Source organism: Hyperolius riggenbachi, chromosome 3, assembly GCF_040937935.1.
Source record: "Hyperolius riggenbachi isolate aHypRig1 chromosome 3, aHypRig1.pri, whole genome shotgun sequence".
Classification (NCBI taxonomy): domain Eukaryota; kingdom Metazoa; phylum Chordata; class Amphibia; order Anura; family Hyperoliidae; genus Hyperolius; species Hyperolius riggenbachi.
In genome coordinates this window covers 235,896,078-235,915,438 of record NC_090648.1, presented here as the reverse complement: position 1 = coordinate 235,915,438, position 19,361 = coordinate 235,896,078, and the positions used below count along the sequence as shown (strand labels likewise).

General features: G+C 44.4%; 1 protein-coding gene across 2 annotated transcripts in view; it reads right to left on the bottom strand.

Annotated features, from left to right (window-relative positions):
* MKLN1 (muskelin 1) overlaps nucleotides 1-19,361 on the bottom strand; it is a 92,025-nt gene that overhangs the window by 47,336 nt on the left and 25,328 nt on the right. For both annotated transcript variants that reach the window (XM_068276015.1, XM_068276014.1), the window contains exons 3-6: nucleotides 16,338-16,480; nucleotides 5,418-5,506; nucleotides 3,718-3,827; nucleotides 3,387-3,579 (exon numbers count right to left, since the gene is read on the bottom strand). In XM_068276015.1, coding sequence (XP_068132116.1) covers nucleotides 3,387-3,579; nucleotides 3,718-3,827; nucleotides 5,418-5,506; nucleotides 16,338-16,480 — 535 coding nt within the window. The remainder of the gene's footprint in view (nucleotides 1-3,386; nucleotides 3,580-3,717; nucleotides 3,828-5,417; nucleotides 5,507-16,337; nucleotides 16,481-19,361) is intronic.

The window sequence follows — 19,361 nt, the reverse complement described above, 5'->3', positions numbered from 1 at the left end:
TCTGGGGGGTGGGCAGGGGGGGGTCTGAGGGGTGCTGTGGGCGATCTGGGGCAGGGGGGGGGGGGGAGAAATCAGTGTGCTTGGGTGCGACATAGGGTGGCTGCAGCCTGCCCTGGTGGTCCCTCGGACATTGGGACCACCAGGGCAAGAGGCAGCCTGTATAATACACTTTGTAAACATTACAAAGTGTATTATACACTTTGTATGCGGCGATCGCGGGGTTAACATCCCGCCGCCGCTTCCGTATGGCCGGCGGGATGTTGCGGCGGGTGAGCGGAGACAGGCGCCGGCGGAGGATCGCGTCACGGATGACGAGATCGCTCCGCCCATGCCCTTACAAGGACCGCCGCCTCTGTGGGTGAGCTAGTCCTTGTGGGCTCCACTTCCCGGCCGCCCCTGTGCGTTAGGCAGTCGGGAAGTGGTTAAGGACATCTTCAATTTACAGTGGATCCGAGATGCACTTTTATTCATTGCATAATTGTGTTCCTTACATATAGTTTATAGGGCATTCCTCAAGCCAAATACTTTTTAATTTCGTTTTTTTTTCCATATACATTAAACAAGCCTCGCCCACAGCTTCTCCAAAACGCCAAGGCACTCAGACCCATGTAGGAAGGGCCTATGGGAGCTCAGTCTGGGCAGAAGGAGGTTACTAGCCAGAGATTTCAGCGGCAGAGGGGAGGGGGAAGCGAATTTATCACAGGCTGAGGGGTGGAGATGCAGTTGCAGATTACCTGTGTAATGATGACAAACAAAACATGGCCGCTCTCATTGTATCACAGGAATCAATCATCATAACCTGTTGAAGCTGTATGCAGCCAGATTTGCTGTGTAAACTATCTAAACTTTAGATAAGATATATAGACAAGTTACTTGTTATAGTTATGTTTTTCATCTCGGATCCACTTTAAGTTTCACTTACCTGGGGCTACTACTGGCCCCTTGCAGACATCCTGTCACATGATGGTCCTCAAAAATCCTCTGGTCACCCTCTGCGGCTCACTTTCACTTCGGCCGTCTTACAAGTTGACGGCAACTGCGCCTGCATGCTTCCTCGCTCACGTCGTTGGGAGTGTCCTGCAAATGAGGATGCACGCGTCCAGGGACGCGCAGGCGCAATTGCCGTTGACTTGTAAGTCAGCAATAAAGAAAGTGAGCCAAGTCGGGGGGAATGGAGGATCCTTGGGAACCGGTGTGGGACAAGATACAGAGGGTCGGTAGCAGCCCCAGGTAAGTGAAACTTAAAACTAAAAAAAAAAAAAAAACATTGAAAAGCTCCTTTAAGTTGTAGTTCATGCTGCACAAAAGGGTTACACCAAATACTGAGAGCACAAGTGACTTTTGCACATGTAGCTATGTAACTGGATTTTTTTCCCCCCACAAATACACAACTAATTACATTTTCTTTATCTTTTCTTAGGACTTGTTTGAAAATCAAATATTGTTTTAGGTCACATTTATATAACAATGTTTACGCTTCAAACATTAGGAAATATTAGTAACTTTAAAATGAACACCTCCAAATGCGAAGCTCTAAATTTATCATTACCATCTAGACTATATTGCACTCTTAAGAGAGCATTCCCCTTTTCATGGAAAGAGGATTATATTACATATTTAGGATTGAGAATTACTAAAGATAAATCGCTTTTATATAAAGAGAACTTTATGTCTTTATTAAATAAATTTCAGGAGGACCTGCAGAGATTGAGAGGGGTATTACACTCGTGGTCCGGACGTATAAATATTATCAAGATGAACCTGATGCCAAGATTACTTTACCCCCTTCAAACGTTGCCTATCTATATTCCTATGACTTTCTTCAGGAGGATAGATTCTCTATAGCTTAATTATATATGGGGAGACAAGGGTCATTGAATAGCCAAGAATGTTCTTCATAGAATGAAAGAAGCGGGGGGCATGGCTCTCCCGAAACCAAAATTATATCAAATAGCTGCTCATTTAACACGCATAAGAGACTGGTATCAGGGCTCCCGCCAATGGGTCCAAATAGAGAATGTGTTGTCGGACTTGGGCCTTAAAGCAGCTATATGGATTTACCCCCAAGATAGATTAACTCCAGCTAAAAATTGGTCTTACATTACAAAATTGACTCTCCAAATTTGGGACAAGCTTCTTAAACAGCATAGAGTTTCCTCTTATTTAGGCCCTCTAATGCCTATTTGGAATAATATTGTTTTTGGCCCAGGTTTTAATCCTTCATATATTATTCGGAAATGTTTGGGGGATCAAGTTACATTACAAGAGATTATGCCTGATAACCTAACCCCATCTAAACAGGATTTGCTGACTAGGGGTAGTGTCTCGGCCATCCCACAATTTGAGTATCTCCAATTTTTGCACTTTCTTAGGCAATGTTTGAAGGGTGGATACGCAAACAGGGAAGCGAGTGAAGTGGAAAAACAACTGTTTTTATCTCCTCCTGATAAAAAAGCGCTCTCAACCTATTATTGCATGATGCTAGATATAGTATATGACTGTAAAGCAGGCCATACACTGGCTCGATTCGTGGCCGTTTCGACAGCAGATTCGATCCTGGGATCGAATCTGCTGCCAATCGTTCGCGGTAAACGCAGCCGCCGATCCGATTTCCTCCCAAAATCGGATCGGTCCGTCGATCGCGCCGTGCGGGAAATTACCCTCGATCGCCCGCGGGTAAAGTGCGCGTCGCTAGCGGCGGCCGATCCGATCAAGTATACATTACCTGAGGCTGGCTCCCGGGCGTCTTCTCCGCGCTGCACGGCTCTGTTCCGGCTCCATCCATCCCGGCGCTTCCTGTGTCACTGCAGTGACCAGGAAGTTCAAATAGAGGGCGCTCTATTTGAACTTCCTGGTCACGGAGTAACACAGGAAGCGCCGGGATGGAGCCGGAACAGAGCCGTGCAATGCGGAGAAGATGCCCGGGAGCCAGCATCAGGTAATGTATACGGGGAAGGGGGGGGACAGGCGGCAGGAGCAGCTCAGCAGATGGTGAATCGGTTTCGGGCTGAAATCGATTCACAATCTGTTTGCAGTAAAGGCAGCCATACGATCCCTCTCTGATCAGATTCGATCAGATAGGGATCTGTCAGCTGGTCGATCTAATGGCACATCGACAAGTGTATGGCCACCTTAAACCAGCGTATATCTCCAAATGGCACATTGAACTGGATAGGGTGTTTACAGATAAGGAATGGGATAAAGCTTTTATATTTACAAACATTACATCCCTCTCCAATCGAGGTAAAGAGAATGCTTTCAAAATATTATCAAGATGGTATAAGACACCAGGTTTATACATTCTGGCAATTTAGCCAAAATATTTTAGGTTCACTTATCTTTAATAATATGCTGTAAGTTAATTGGGAAATAGAAGCTTCTCTTACCATTTACGGCTTTTTCAATTAACTCCTCACTGCCATCAAAGTCTCCTTTCAAAACCAGCTTGTCATGAAGCTCTGTTAACATTGGGTGTTCTAAGGCAATTTTGGTTTTCTTCTGCAAAGATTCAAAAGCTTCAGTGTAATTGTGCTGGCGGAAGTGCTTGAGACAAAGGCGAATGGCTTCCTGTTCACGGTACTACTGGAACACAAGTAGAAGCATGAACTTTACTAAAATTATTTCAAAACCTAAAAATGCATAAGCAGAAATTTTGCAATATTGAAAATTGGACCTTCAATCAGTGCATGGACAGAAAAGGTTAACATGTATTCCTACCTTGCTATACCAATGAAGACATGGCTGTACCACATCTGGATCATCAATACCATTAATCTCAACATACCAAATACTGAAGTTAAAGCTTGGGCCCCATGACAGAAGAGGTACTAGGAAAAAATAAACATACCTAATTAGACAAACAACCACATATACAGCTTTCTTCAAGAATGCTTATTGAGTTAAAATGTAGCTCGACCAATAACCTTCTCATTTTGCATACTCCACTTAATGCCATACATTCCTAAGGGTAAGTATGGAAGGCACTGCCATCCTGCAGGTAGTCAGCAGCAATCTCAATTCAAACTTTGCAGTATCTGGAGTTCTCAGAGTTACTCATGATGGATGGCACTGAATGTAAAGTGAGCAGTGGAAATAGCATGGCAGCTCTCACTGTATAACCCTGGATGAAGTAATTTGAGCAGATAAAGGTTAGAACCAGTCATATTGTTACTAATTATTTTCAAACTGTAGGATTTCTCTAATTTCTGCCATTTCCCCAGTGAGCGGAAACATTAGTTCTGACAAAGACAGACTGTGAAGCATGTTGTCCTAAGTACTTTTCAAATAAACTTTGCTTAACTCATTTCATAGAACAAGGTTGTGTATGTGTCTCACTGTAATGGTTAATATTACAGGTATGCAAATGAGTTTAACTCCAGTCCAACATAGTCAGACTAAAGTAACCCTCGCAGATAACTAATCCCAAGCAAAGGGCCGGTGCTACCAAAGAGGCAAAGGAGGCAATTGCCCTAGGGCCCTAGAGCCTGTAGGGGCCCCAAGGGGTCTCTCCATCTTAACTGTTGCTCCCAGCAACAAAGGATCCTATACTGCCACTTTTTGGCTCAGGTGTGTGTATTGGGTGGCCCCTGGAATTATTTTGCCCATGGGCCCCATTTTTTTTAGACCCGGCCCAAAAACTGTTGCCTGGCAGAGAAAAAAAAGTTAATCGCTCCTAGACTGTGGCTCTGGGGAAAGGAAAAAAAAAAAAAAAACTACTTTATTCTTATACACAAAATAATGTGGGACAAGGAAAAAAAAAAAAATTTAGGAAGAGGATAGAAGCAATTGTTAATTTTAGTTTATTTTCAGTACAGGTTTTCTTTAAGGGTCTTGTGGGATCCCAAACAGGTCAGCGATGAAATAAAGCAGACTTATGAAGCACACAGTTGTATAGCAGATCAGTATCCAGTCACAGAGAAGAATGACTTGAGGCGCGTACACAGGTCCAACTTTTCCGACCAACTTGTCGTTTGAACGACAAGTTGAACGTGAACATGTTCACAACTGATAACAGTGGTTTTGTCCGATCCGCTTGGCGGATCAGTTGGACCAACTGTCATTCAAACGAATGTCAGGTCCGTACGTTTGTACAAGTTAATACCTTGGCGCATGCGTGTAGAGGAGCAGGATACCAGGATTTCCATCAACGTGATGACGCACGTGTTTTATGACAGAACGTCCAGTCTGTCAAACATGTAGATTAGTTTGTCGGCCGCTTTATTGGACATGTGTACGTGACGTATAAACGACATGTTTGCCTGACAAGTCGTTTAAACGACCGATCCAAACAACAATCAGGCAAAAAGTTGGACATGTGTCTACGCACCTTTAAAAATAATGAAGATTGCCCCACCTCCCCCCATCTTTATAAGCCAAACGCTAGTTTAAAAAAATGCAGTTAACTTCTAGTTATTTACCTATTTTAATAAATCGGCATGGGAACATCTGCTCGTCAATTTTATGTTTCAGTGTGAATGTTTCTTTGTTATAATCATTCTTCAGGCCACTGCAGAGCAAAAACAAAAACACAAATGAATAACCACTTTAGAATCCGAGCAAATTTTATTTTTTTTAGTACTGAATCCACTTCACCAGTAATAAACTTGTGTGCCTTTAATTACCATTTGAATAACAAGACAGATGGGGCCTTCTAACAGTAGCAAAATGACAGAAATAGTTATGGTTAAAGAAAAATAATTTTGGATAGCATGTATAAGGACTAAAAGCATTTATTACTGTCTGCATATCCATTGGAAGATGTTTTACCCTGTGACAATATTCACACCTTGCCCATTGTATTATAACACAAGTTACCGCAAAGCAACATGCTGCGATGATCAGACTATGGGTGTGTTCACACTGCAGTGTGTCCGATTCCATCGTAATAGCACAAGCTGAGCTTAGCAATTGCAGACACTGTGCACATTACAAATAAATGATGGGACATGGTGTCATGTGTTGGACGCTGCCGAAAGAGACCATTTTTGAAATCTGCTGAGATGTGCCACATGTGCATCACAAGGGATTCAGTGTGAACCCAACCTCAATGTTCTTGCCAATCCTACTGGAAAAGGAACTGAATACAATACTTTTACTGAGACAGACAAGTTTTTTTTTTTGCTCCTTTTTATTTATTACCATTTATTGGTGGCTGAGAAGACAAGTAGTGAGCAGAAACCTGGGACCCAGACAGAAATAAAACAGAGTTTGACCTGGTTTAGAGTTTGTGTGAAGCAGTTATTCAAACATCATCGGTAATTGTCCCCACTCACAGTCCCAACCTGATCCCTCCCTGTTCCAACCTAGTTCCTGGTTCCCATCACTCCCTTCATCCCCATTGTTAGCCCTATCAGTGCAAATAGGACATTTAAAGAGACTCTGTAACAAATTTTTCAGCCTTAGTTCTTCTATCCTATGCCTGTTCTAATCTGCTCTGGCTTACTGCAGTCTTTCCTAACTGCACTGTCTCTGTAATAAATCAATGTATCTTTCCTCTGTCCTGTTTGTCGGGCTAAAGCTTGATTGTGTGGAATGTGCAGGGCTGCTTGTGATTGGTAGAAGCGATACACACCCTCTGCAGGCCCCCTGCATACTCTGAATGACTCACACACTATGCTTAGCTGAGCCTATTAGAAGCTGGTTAGTTTGTTTGTAAACACTGCCTAAAACTGTTAATTACAAGCCAGGATTGCAGCAGAGAGTGGCAGAAACAGCACAGAGGGGCACAGGAGAAAATAATGAATAGAATGGTATGCTTTTTATTGTAAGAATATTAGAGTACAGATTCTCTTTAATAAAGGTCCATTTTGCCAAATTGCACATGCGTGCACTCTTGTTTTAAACTCCTCAATAGAGGGGTGTTAAAGTGGACCTGAACTCATAAGTTCTCTCTGTTCTAAGATACACAACAGCATAATAACCTTTAACCATTTACCGGCATCCTGACTTATTAATTCGACCTGTTTGAACCGGTTAACGGCAACAGGACGTTCCCGACGCCGCTCTGCACCTCTCTCGCCGCCGTTTTCATGGGGATTCCGTGTTCAGTAATTGGGGAAGAGGTCTCAATCGCAATGCTTGGAATGAATGGACGTGACCGCGATCAGCGGCCAAGTCCATTCATAAAACAGGAAACAGCTAGTTAAATGCTTTCGCCGCTCGGTATTCAGGCTGACCGTGGGTTCGGCCTTACTGTGGCTGTGCGAAGCGCCGCTGTCAATCATGGCCACGTTGGCCGCGGCGAACTGCGCAGGCGCAGAACTACTGAATCCTGAGTGGCGAGAGTGGGACAGTGGCGGGGAGCGTAGGTGACAGCGTGGGACAGTCGGCTGCAAGGGGCTGGAGAAAGCCCCAGGTGAGTAAAGCTTTTTTTTTTCTTTTTTCCCCTGACTCCCTGAATACATAAATAGTTGCCTTAGGTAGGGATGCTCACCGCGGAATTCATTTTTCCGCAATTCCGAACAGAATTTGGTGATTCTGTTACATCGCATCGGAATTGCCATAGCGCTATAGCGGAAATTCCGCGGAACAATGCGCAATTCCGGCGGAATGTGGAATTTTGCTTTGCCCCTAGAAGTTTAAAGTGAAAACAGGATTTCTGCACGAAAATTGGATTTATTTCAGCACCAATTACAGTGTTAACAAAAACCAATCAATCCTATGTTAGCAACCAGCTCCCTAGCTATCTCACCTATCCCAACCATTTTGTATAGGTCCCAAAGCTTACGCGACACCTCCTGCGGCGCAAAAACCACCTCCATGAGACCACCGCTAGGTCCCATGGCTTAACCACTTGAGGACCACAGTCTTTCTACCCCTTAAGGACCGGCCACTTTTTTTCCATTCAGACCACTACAGCTTTCACGGTTTATTGCTCGCTCATACAACCTACCACCTAAATGAATTTTGGCTCCTTTTCTTGTCACTAATAAAGCTTTCTTTTGGTGCTATTTGATTGCTCCTGCGATTTTTACTTTTTATTATATTCATCAAAAAAGACATGAATTTTGGCAAAAAAATGATTTTTTTAACTTTTTGTGCTGACAATTTTCAAATAAAGTAACATTTCTGTATACATGCAGCGCGAAAAATGTGGACAAACATGTTTTTGATTAAAAAAAAAACCATTCAGTGTATATTTATTGGTTTGGGTAAAAGTTATAGCGTTTACAAACTATGGTGCAAAAAGTGAATTTTGCCATTTTCAAGCATCTATGACTTTTCTGACCCCCTGTCATGTTTCATGAGGGGCTAGAATTCCAGGATAGTATAAATACCCCCCAAATGACCCCATTTTGGAAAGAAGACATCCCAAAGTATTCACTGAGAGGCATAGTGAGTTTATAGAAGATATTATTTTTTGTCACAAGTAAGCGGAAAATGACACTTTGTGACAAAAAAAAAGAAAAAAAAAAAAGAATCCATTTCTTCTAACTTGCGACAAAAAAAAAAATGAAATCTGCCACGGACTCACCATGCCCCTCTCTGAATACCTTGAAGTGTCTACTTTCCAAAATGGGGTCATTTGTGGGGTGTGTTTACTGTCCTCGCATTTTGGGGGGTGCTAATTTGTAAGCACCCCTGTAAAGCCTAAAGGTGCTCATTGGACTTTGGGCCCCTTAGCGCAGTTAGGCTGCAAAAAAGTGCCACACATGTGGTATTGCCGTACTCAAGAGAAGTAGTAGAATGTGTTTTGGGGTGTATTTTTACACATACCCATGCTGGGTGGGAGAAATATCTCTGTAAATGACAATTTTTTCATTTTTTTTACACACAATTGTCCATTTACAGAGTTATTTCTCCCACCCAGCATGGGTATGTGTAAAAATACACCCCAAAACACATTGTACTACTTCTCCCGAGTACGGCGATACCACATGTGTGGCACTTTTTTGCACCCTAACTGCGCTAAAGGGCCCAAAGTCCAATGAGTACCTTTAGGATTTCACAAGTCATTTTGCGGAATTTGATTTCCAGACTACTCCTCACGGTTTAGGGCCCCTAAAATGCCAGGGCAGTATAGGAACCCCACAAATGACCCCATTTTAGAAAGAAGACACCCCAAGGTATTCCGTTAGGAGTATGGTGAGTTCATAGAAGATTTTATTTTTTGTCACAAGTTAGTGGAAAATGACACTTTGTGAAAAAAACAATAAAAATCAATTTTCCGCTAACTTTTGACAAAAAATAAAATCTTCTATGAACTCACCATACTCCTAACGGAATACCTTTGGGTGTCTTCTTTCTAGAATGGGGTCATTTGTGGGGTTACTATACTGCCCTGGCATTTTAGGGGCCCTAAACCGTGAGGAGTAGTCTTGAAACCAAATGTCGCAAAATGACCTGTGAAATCCTAAAGGTACTCATTGGACTTTGGGCCCCTTAGCGTACTTAGGGTGTAAAAAAGTGCCACACATGTGGTACCGCCGTACTCAGGAGAAGTAGTATAATGTGTTTTGGGGTGTATTTTTACACATACCCATGCTAAGTGGGAGAAATATCTCTGTAAATGACAATTGTTTGATTTGTTTTACACACAATTGACCATTTACATAGAAATTTCTCCCACCCAGCATGGGTATGTGTAAAAATACACCCCAAAACACATTATACTACTTTTCCTGATTACGGCGGTACCACATGTGTGACACTTTTTTGCAGCCTAGGTGCGCTAAGGGGCCCAACGTCCTATTCACGGGTCATTTTGAGACATTTGTTTTCTAGACTACTCCTTGCGGTTTAGGGCCCCTAAAATGCCAGGGCAGTATAGGAACCCCACAAGTGACCCCATTTTAGAAAGAAGACACCCCAAGGTATTCCGTTAGGTGTATGGCGAGTTCATAGAAGATTTTATTTTTTGTCACAAGTTAGTGAAAAATGACACTTTGTGAAAAAAACCCAATAAAAATCAATTTCCGCTAACTTTTGACAAAAAATAAAATCTTCTATGAACTCGTCATACACCTAACAGAATACCTTGGGGTGTCTTTTTTTCTAAAATGGGGTCACTTGTGGGGTTCCTATACCGCCCTGGCATTTTACGGGCCCAAAACCGTGAGTAGTCTGGAAACCAAATGTCTCAAAATGACTGTTCAGGGGTATAAGCATCTGCAAATTTTGATGACAGGTGGTCTATGAGGGGGCGAATTTTGTGGAACCGGTCATAAGCAGGGTGGCCTTTTAGATGACAGGTTGTATTGGGCCTGATCTGATGGATAGGAGTGCTAGGGGGGTGACAGGAGGTGATTGATGGGTGTCTCAGGGGGTGGTTAGAGGGGAAAATAGATGCAATCAATGCACTGGGGAGGTGATCGGAAGGGGGTCTGAGGGGGATCTGAGGGTTTGGCCGAGTGATCAGGAGCCCACACGGGGCAAATTAGGGCCTGATCTGATGGGTAGGTGTGCTAGGGGGTGACAGGAGGTGATTGATGGGTGTCTCAAGGTGTGATTAGAGGGGGGAATAGATGCAAGCAATGCACTGGCGAGGTGATCAGGGCTGGGGTCTGAGGGCATTCTGAGGGTGTGGGCGGGTGATTGAGTGCCCTAGGGGCAGATAGGGGTCTAATCGGATAGCTAGCAGTGACAGGGGGTGATTGATGGGTAATTAGTGGGTGTTTAGGGTAGAGAACAGATGTGAACACTGCACTTGGGAGGTGATCGGACGTCGGATTTGCGGGCGATCTATTGGTGTGGGTGGGTGATCAGTTTGCCCGCAAGGGGCAGGTTAGGGGCTGATTGATAAGTGGCAGTGACAGGGGTGATTGATGGGTGGCAGTGACAGGGGGTGATTGATGGGTGATTGACAGGTGATTGACAGGTGATCAGTGGGTTATTACAGGGAAGGACAGATGTAAATAATGCCCTGGCGAATTGATAAGGGGGGGTCTGAGGGCAATCTGAGCGTGTAGGCGGGTGATTGGGTGCCCGCAAGGGGCAGATTAGGGTCTGATTTGATGGGTAACAGTGACAGGTGGCGATAGGGGGTGATTGATGGGTGATTGATGGGTAATTAGTGAGTGTTTAGAGGAGAGAATAGATGGAAACACTGCGCTTGGGTGGTGATCTGATGTCGGATCTGCGGGCAATCTATTGGTGTGGGTGGGTGATCAGTTTGCCCGCAAGGGGCAGGTTAGGGGCTGATTGTTGGGTGGCAGTGACAGGGGGTGATTGATGGGTGATAGGTGATTGGCAGGTGATTGACAGGTGATCAGTGGGTTATTACAGGGAAGGACAGATGTAATTAATGCACTGGTGAATTGATAAGGGGGGGTCTGAGGGCAATCTGAGCGTGTGGGCGGGAGATTGGGTGCCCGCAAGGGGCAGCTTAGGGTCTGATCTGATAGGTAACAGTGACAGGTGGTGATAGGGGGTGATTGATGGGTAATTAGTGGGTGTTTAGAGAAGATAACAGATGTAAACAATACATTTGGGAGGTAATCTGACGGCGGGTTTGCGGGCGATCTAATGGTGTGGGTGGGTGATCAGATTGCCCGCAAGGGGCAGGTTAGGGGCTGATTGATGGGTGGCAGTGACAGGGGGTGACAGGGGGTGATTGATGGGTGATAGGTGATTGGCAGGTGATTGACAGGTGATCAGTGGGTTATTACAGGGAAGAACAGATGTAATTAATGCACTGGCGAATTGATAAGGGGGGTCAGAGGGCAATCTGAGCGTGTTGGCGGGTGATTGGGTGCCCGCAAGGGGCAGATTAGGGTCTGATCTGATAGGTAAAAGTGACAGGTGGTGATAGGGGGTGATTGATGGGTGATTGATGGGTAATTAGTGGGTGTTTAGAGGAGAGAATAGATGTAAACAATGGATTTGGGAGGTGATCTGATGTCGGATCTGCGGGCGATCTATTGGTGTGGGTGGGTGATCAGATTGCCCGCAAGGGGCAGGTTAGGGGCTGATTGTTGGGTGGCAGTGACAGGGGGTGATTGATGGGTGATTGATGGGTGATTGACGGGTGATTGACAGGTTATCAGGGAAGATAGATGCATACAGTACACAGGGGGGGGGGGGGGTCTGGGGAGAATCTGAGGGGTGGGGGGGTGATCAGGAGGGGGCAGGGGGGGGGATAAAAAAAAAAAATAGCGTTGACAGATAGTGACAGGGAGTGATTGATGGGTTATTAGGGGGGTGATTGGGTGCAAACAGGGGTCTGGGGGGTGGGCAGGGGGGGGTCTGAGGGGTGCTGTGGGCGATCAGTGGGCGGGGGGGGGCAGATCAGTGTGTTTGGGTGCAGACTAGGGTGGCTGCAGCCTGCCCTGGTGGTCCCTCGGACACTGGGACCACCAGGGCAGGAGGCAGCCTGTATAATACACTTTGTATACATTACAAAGTGTATTATACACTTTGTAGCGGCGATCGCGGGGTTAACATCCCACCGGCGCTTCCGTATGGCCGGCGGGATGTTACGGCGGGTGGGCGGAGCCAGTTGCCGGGGGAAGCGCGCGTCATCAATGACGCGATCGCTCCCCCGGCATGCCTAAAGGACGCGCCGCCTGAAGGCGTATTGCGGTCCTTTAGGCGTCCACTTTGCCGCCGCCCATGGGCTGTGGGCGGTCGGCAAGTGGTTAAGCGACACCTCCTGCTGCAAATTAAAAAAAATAAAAAAAATGACCGGGGGAACAGCCACTAGGTCCCATGGGCTACCATTTAGCATAAACAAGGTTTCATTTGCGATTACTTAAATTTTTCTGCCAGAATGCGGAATTCCGCGGAAAAATCGCCAAATTCAGTGGAAATGTAATGGCGACGGAATTTGCTCATTCTGATCATCCCAAGCCTTAGGGACTCAGCTTTTTTTAATCTTTATTTTATGAGGGAAAATTACTTTTACTTTACTACATAGGGGCTTGTAATTATGGACCGGACAAAAAAAAAAAAACACCAATATTTCCAAATAATATATTGTTGCCATACATTGTGAAAACCTAATTGGTGGTGAAAAACAAGAGGTATAGATCATTTTGTTGTGGTAAGTAGTAATAAAGTTATTAGGGAATAAAATGGAGGAAAATTGCTCTGGTCCGTTAGGGAAAAAACCCTTGGGGATGAACTAGTTAAATAAAAATATTTGTTACAGCTGATGCAAATCCTAAAATAAATATGCACAGTTTCTACATCCTGATTCATGGAAGCAAACATATTGTTTACAGCCTGTGCTTTCAAATGCGCTTACCTGCCATAGGCAGTCATGTGACACAGGGAAGATCAAATTACAACTTGTAATTATACACAAATGAGGGGAAATTATATATAAACATATACAATGAAGTAGTAAGTTTCTTCCAGAGTAAAATGAGCCATAAATTACTTTTCTCCTATGTTGCTGTCACTTACAGTAGGTAGTAGAAATCGGACATAACTGACAGGTTTTGGACTAGCCCATCTCCTCATGGGGGATTCATAGGGATTTCTTTATTTTCAAAATGCACTTAGTGAATGGCAGTTGCTCTGTCCAACTGCCAAAAAGTGTATGGTGAGCAGGGAGGCTGGCCAGCATCTTTGTATAAATCTTTTTCAGGGAGTGTTTTTAGAAAGGATAAAGGTCACATTGAGAATCCCATATGGAGAGATGGACTAGCCCAAAACCTGTCGGTAATGTCAGATTTCTACTACTTACTGTAAATGCAAGAAACCTAGGAAATAAATAATTTGTGACTCATTTTACTCAGGAAGAAATGTACTTAGTTGTATGTGTTTTACATTTTAAGATTTTCGCGACAGTTCCTCTTTAAATACATACGGTGCATTTCTGTTATGTTTTCCTTTTGTCCTTTGCAAGAGTTCCGGTCCACTTTAAGTGGTTAAACAATGCAAACTGCCCGACTGTCCTGCCGACCCTCTACCCCTAATACTTTCAGCCATAGGCCCTGAACAAAAATGCAGATCAGGTGATCTGACCCAAGTCTGACCAAACCCCTAGTGACCAGGCCATTATTACTAAAATAAGTCACTGCAGCTTTAAGGGCTAGCTGCAGTGCCGCACAACTCAGCACACAAGTGATTCCCCCCCCCCCCCTTTTCTGCTCACCGACCGAGCTCTCTGTTGGTGGGTTAAGTACACTGCCAGGATGTTTGGTTTTTTTGTAAATATTTTATTTGTTTTTAAATAAAATTGCTCTTTTTTTTTTTTTTTTTTAAATATAATCCCCCTCTATCCGCTAGCAAATAAGCCTGATTGGCTGCCTATGACAACGGATCACATTTTTTGCCTCCCAGGGGGACAGCTGTGCAGTACAGCGTTGCCTTAGATCGCAGCGCTGTACATGGATATTAGATGGCGGTTTCGCCGTTTAACAGTCCCTAGCGGCGATTGCCGCAGGGAGACTGATGACGGAGTTCCGCTCTGTCATTCAAGCAGGGATGCCCATGCATCAGTGCGCGCGATCCCCTGCTATCTCCATTCCCACCCATTCATGCCAATTGGAGTGGTCCAGGGCTGCCGCACTGCTCACACCAATCGCCGTGGAGCAGTCTTTAGGCAGTTAAGGGCTAGTTCACACTGGGCGCTTTGGTAGAGTTTTGCTGATCGCCGGCGATCAGCAAAAAGCTGTTTTTGCACTTCACAGGAAAGCGATTTAGGAGCTATTGCTTTTTGTGATTCTATAAAAGGCATGGGCAAACTTGGCCCTAAGGAACGACAAGTCCCACAATGTATTGCAGGAGTCTGACAGCCACAATCATGACTCAAAGGCAAATGCATTGTGGGACTTGTAGTTCTGTAACAGCTGGAGGGCCCAATTTGCCCATGCCTGGTCTATAACATTGATATGCAATTGCTCCAAAAATGCTGCATGCACCATTAGCAAATCGCTAATCACTGGCGATCGCTACAGTGTGAACACTACCATTGACTTGCATTAGCAGCAGCATTTTGCTGATTGCCAGTGATGAGCAAATTGCTAAAAAAAAATAAATTCAACCAGTGTGAACTAGCCCTAAGGGCTCGTGCACGCTACAAGAGCTTTTCTGAGCGCTTTGTGATTTTAACCACTTCGTCCACAGGTCAGTAGATATACGTCCTCTGGGACTTCATCTAAGCCACAGGTCAGTAGAATCTACTGACCTGTATTGAAGCAGTGCTGTGCAGGATTGGGCTTGCTCCTGTGCACATTTCTGGCACTATCTGATGCAGGACTAATTGGTGAATGGGAATATAAGTTTCCTGAGCTAATGACATTGATTTTTACCATTAAAAATACTTTTATTTTCTCATTCATAGTGAAAAACACACTCTGTAGCATTATTTCAGAATCAAATATCTTCACCATAAATTGTGACAGGAACATAATCTAAGTTTTGTGATAAACAGTAGAAACAGCCAAACAAAATGTGTGTTTTTTATCTACAGTAGCACTTTTTATTTTTAAACGGGAATTGGTAAAACTGAGAAATACATGTTTTTTCTATTTTTTTCTTTGTTTTACCATTAAAATTCATAGAAAGCAAAATTGTTTGAGGGAAAAAATGGCATACTATGAAAGCCTAGTTTGTCTTGAAAAAAACAATATATATTTCATTTCTGTGTCATAAGTAGGGACAAAGTTATTTCTGATTAAATAGGGACATAGCTAAACTGTCAAAACTGCTCTGGTCAATATGTTGAAAACAAGGTCTGGATGCGAAGTGATTAAAAGCTCTTGCTAATGTTATCCTATGTGTGTGTTCACACTGGAGCGATGGGATTTTGTAAAAATCCCCCATAGCACTGCATTAGCAAGAGCTTTTTAAAACCTCAAGCGTTTAAAAATCTCTTGCAGTGTACACTAGCACCAAGTCTGAATGCAAAATAAGCACCATAAACGTTTCAAAGGCTAGCTGGCAGAAATTATGTCTGAAATGTTTAGTGGTTTTTTTTTTTTTCCCGAACTGCTCAGTAAATGGGGCACTGAATGAAAGCCAGATATTGTCAGAATACTATGGGACTAATTTCCTGGTGACAAAACAAGCAGCAATATGCTTGTGTGAACATGCTGTTATCTGGGCAAAGTAATGGAGTGCAGACAAAGCACTACAGATGAGGCTTTGTGCTGTAGCTGTTTGCAAACCAAAGGCCTCAGCTGACTTCTTCTAACAGGACGAGTAAAACATATCTGCACAGTTTGTTCAGGGACTACTTTTCAAGTTCATGTTAAGAAAGATTTAAAAGTATAGCTGCCCTTTGAAGAAGAAAAAAAAAAGCAATAAGTATTCCACACACACATGCTGGGCAATGGCACTCACGTAAATGTCATGTATCCATTCTTGGTTGGTCTTTCAAAAGCTGCACTATATATGTATGCTAACAGAATTACTTTTTGCAGTGAGTAAAGCATATTTCATATGATTACCTTGACAATAGCTCTGTCATGTTTTCCTCATTCATGCCACCAAACACTTTGAACTTTTTCAAATTACAGACATGCGTTTTCTCATATTTTCCGAATGTGATGCTCTGGACAATGGCTGGCCTTTCCACTTTCAATATGAGATACTAGGTAATGAAAAATCAAAAAAGGATAATTAAAAGAAAAATAGAGAAACATAAGGGAAAACTATGCAGATTTTTTGCAATGCCACAAGGTAGAATAGCTACAGTTTTAAATTTGTTTCCAGATTAAATCAATGTTAAAAGACAACAGGATTGGACAAGATTTCTGGAAGACAAGCTACCCTTTCCTCCTGACTAAACAGCCCATACTCCTTAAAGTGGATGCCACATGAACTTTTACTCATTACATAATGGTGTTCCTTTCCTATTGTTTATAGGGCCTCAAGCCAAATACTTTTTTGTCTTTGTTTTAATACTCTAATTCCCTATAAACTAAACAAGCCATGCCCACAGGTTTTCAGAGAGCCAAGGCACTTTCAGACAGTAGCAAGGGCTCATGGTAGCCAGTTTGGGCAGGAGGAGGGGGAGGTATTACTAGCCAGAGATTTCAGAGGCAGAGGGGAGGAGGGAGGGGGGGATTTGTTTTTTTTTTTTGCTTAAAAAGGCACTTAAAGAGACACTGAAGCTGATTACTAGAAGATTAGCAGCAAAGAAAATATTCTCATACTTTTATTTTCAGGTATATAGTGTTTTTTCTAACATTGAATCATTCTATAATATGTGCACATTACACAACACTCAGCATTCAAAATGAGTCTTTCAGAGCAGTCTGTGAAGTAATGACCTCTCTTCTAGCAGAGGAAAAGTAAATAGTCCAGGAACAGTTGAGATAATAAAAGTCAGATAACAGCCCTCTCCACGACTAACTTAGTCGGAGAGCTAGAGATAACAACTGGAGTTTCTCAACTCTTCCTGTACTGGAAACAATTACACTGATGTATCTGATCTTAATGTTTTATTTCTTAGCTGTGCTACACATACAAATCATAATATCATTTTTGTTTCGCTTCAGTGTCTCTCTAAGTTCCCTTCAGAAGTCCTACACCAATGTCATCACAGCAGGGTACTTCCTGGCTGGACCTTGGGTTCCACAGGAGGCTGGCTTCTATGGTTTCTGGGAGGGAGAGTAGTACATGCTGTTATGCAAAGTGGTGTAGTGCAGTGATAGGCAAACTTGGCTCTCCAGCTGTTAAAAGTCCCACAATGCATTGCAGGAGTCTAACAGCCACAGTCAATTCATAAAAGCAAATGCATTGTGGGACTTGTAGTTCCTTAACAACTGGAGAGCCAAGTTTGCCTATCACTGGTGTAGCGGACAGCACTCCTGCCTTGCTGGGGTCCCGGGTTCAAATCTAGGCCTGGACACCATCTGCCACTTCTGCAGCCAAAGAGTTCAGCAGGACTGACAGGCAACTGGTATTGTTTAAAAGGAAACATCCATATCCCTCTCAGTTTAGGCGCCCTTAAACCACTTAACGACCGCCCACTGCACAGGGGCGGCCGGAAAGTGGATCCCGCAAGGACCAGCTCATGCCCAGAGGTGGCGGTCCTTGTAGGGGCATGGGCGGAGCGATCGCGTCATCTGTGACGCGGTCGGCCGCCGGACACTGGCTCCGCCCACCTCGCACTGTAACCCGCCGGCCGTTCGGAAGCGCCGGCGGGTTACTAGCACCCGGATCGCCGCATACAAAGTGTATAATACACTTCGTAATGTATACAAAGTGCATTATACAGGCTGCCTCCTGCCCTGGTGGTCCCAGTGTCCGAGGGACCACCAGGGCAGGCTGCAGCCACCCTAGTCTGCACCCAAGCACACTGATTTCCCCCCCCTGCCCCCTGATCGCCCACAGCACCCCTCAGACCCCCCCCCCTGCCCACCCCCCAGACCACTGTTTGCACCCAATCACCCCCCTAATCACCCATCAATCACTCCCTGTCACTATCTGTCAACGCTATTTTTTTTTATTCCCTAAACTGCCCCCTGCTCCCTCCTGAACACCCCCCCACCCCTCAGATTCTCCCCAGACCCCCCCCCCCTTGTGTACTGTATGCATCTATCCCCCTGATCACCCGTCAATCACTGCCACCCATCAATGAGCCCCTAACCTGCCCCTTGCGGGCAATCTGATCACCCACCCACACCAATAGATCGCCCGCAGATCCGACGTCCGATCACCTCCCAAGTGCAGTGTTTACATCTGTTCTCTACCCTAAACACCCACTAATTACCCATCAATCACCCCCTATCACTGCTACCTATCAGATTAGACCCCTATCTGCCCCTAGGGCACTCAATCACCCGCCCACACCCTCAGAACGCCCTCAGACCCCAGCCCTGATCACCTCGCCAGTGCATTGCTTGCATCTATTCCCCCCTCTAATCACACCTTGAGACACCCATCAATCACCTCCTGTCACCCCCTAGCACACCTACCCATCAGATCAGGCCCTAATTTGCCCCGTGTGGGCTCCTGATCACTCGGCCAAACCCTCAGATCCCCCTCAGACCCCCTTCCGATCACCTCCCAAGTGTATTGATTGCATCTATTTTCCCCTCTAACCACCCCCTGAGACACCCATCACCTCCTGTCACCCCCTAGCACTCCTATCCATCAGATCAGGCCCAATACAACCTGTCATCTAAAAGGCCACCCTGCTTATGACCGGTTCCACAAAATTTGCCCCCTCATAGACCACCTGTCATCAAAATTTGCAGATGTTTATACCCTTGGTCATTTTGAGACATTTGGTTTCCAGACTACTCACGGTTTTGGGCCCGTAAAATGCCAGGGCGGTATAGGAACCCCACAAGTGACCCCATTTTAGAAACAAAAGACACCCCAAGGTATTCTGTTAGATGTATGACAAGTTCATAGAAGATTTTATTTTTTGTCAAAAGTTAGTGGAAATTTATTTATTTATTTTTTTCACAAAGTGTCCTTTTTTTACTAACTTGTGACAAAAAAATAAAATCTTCTATGAA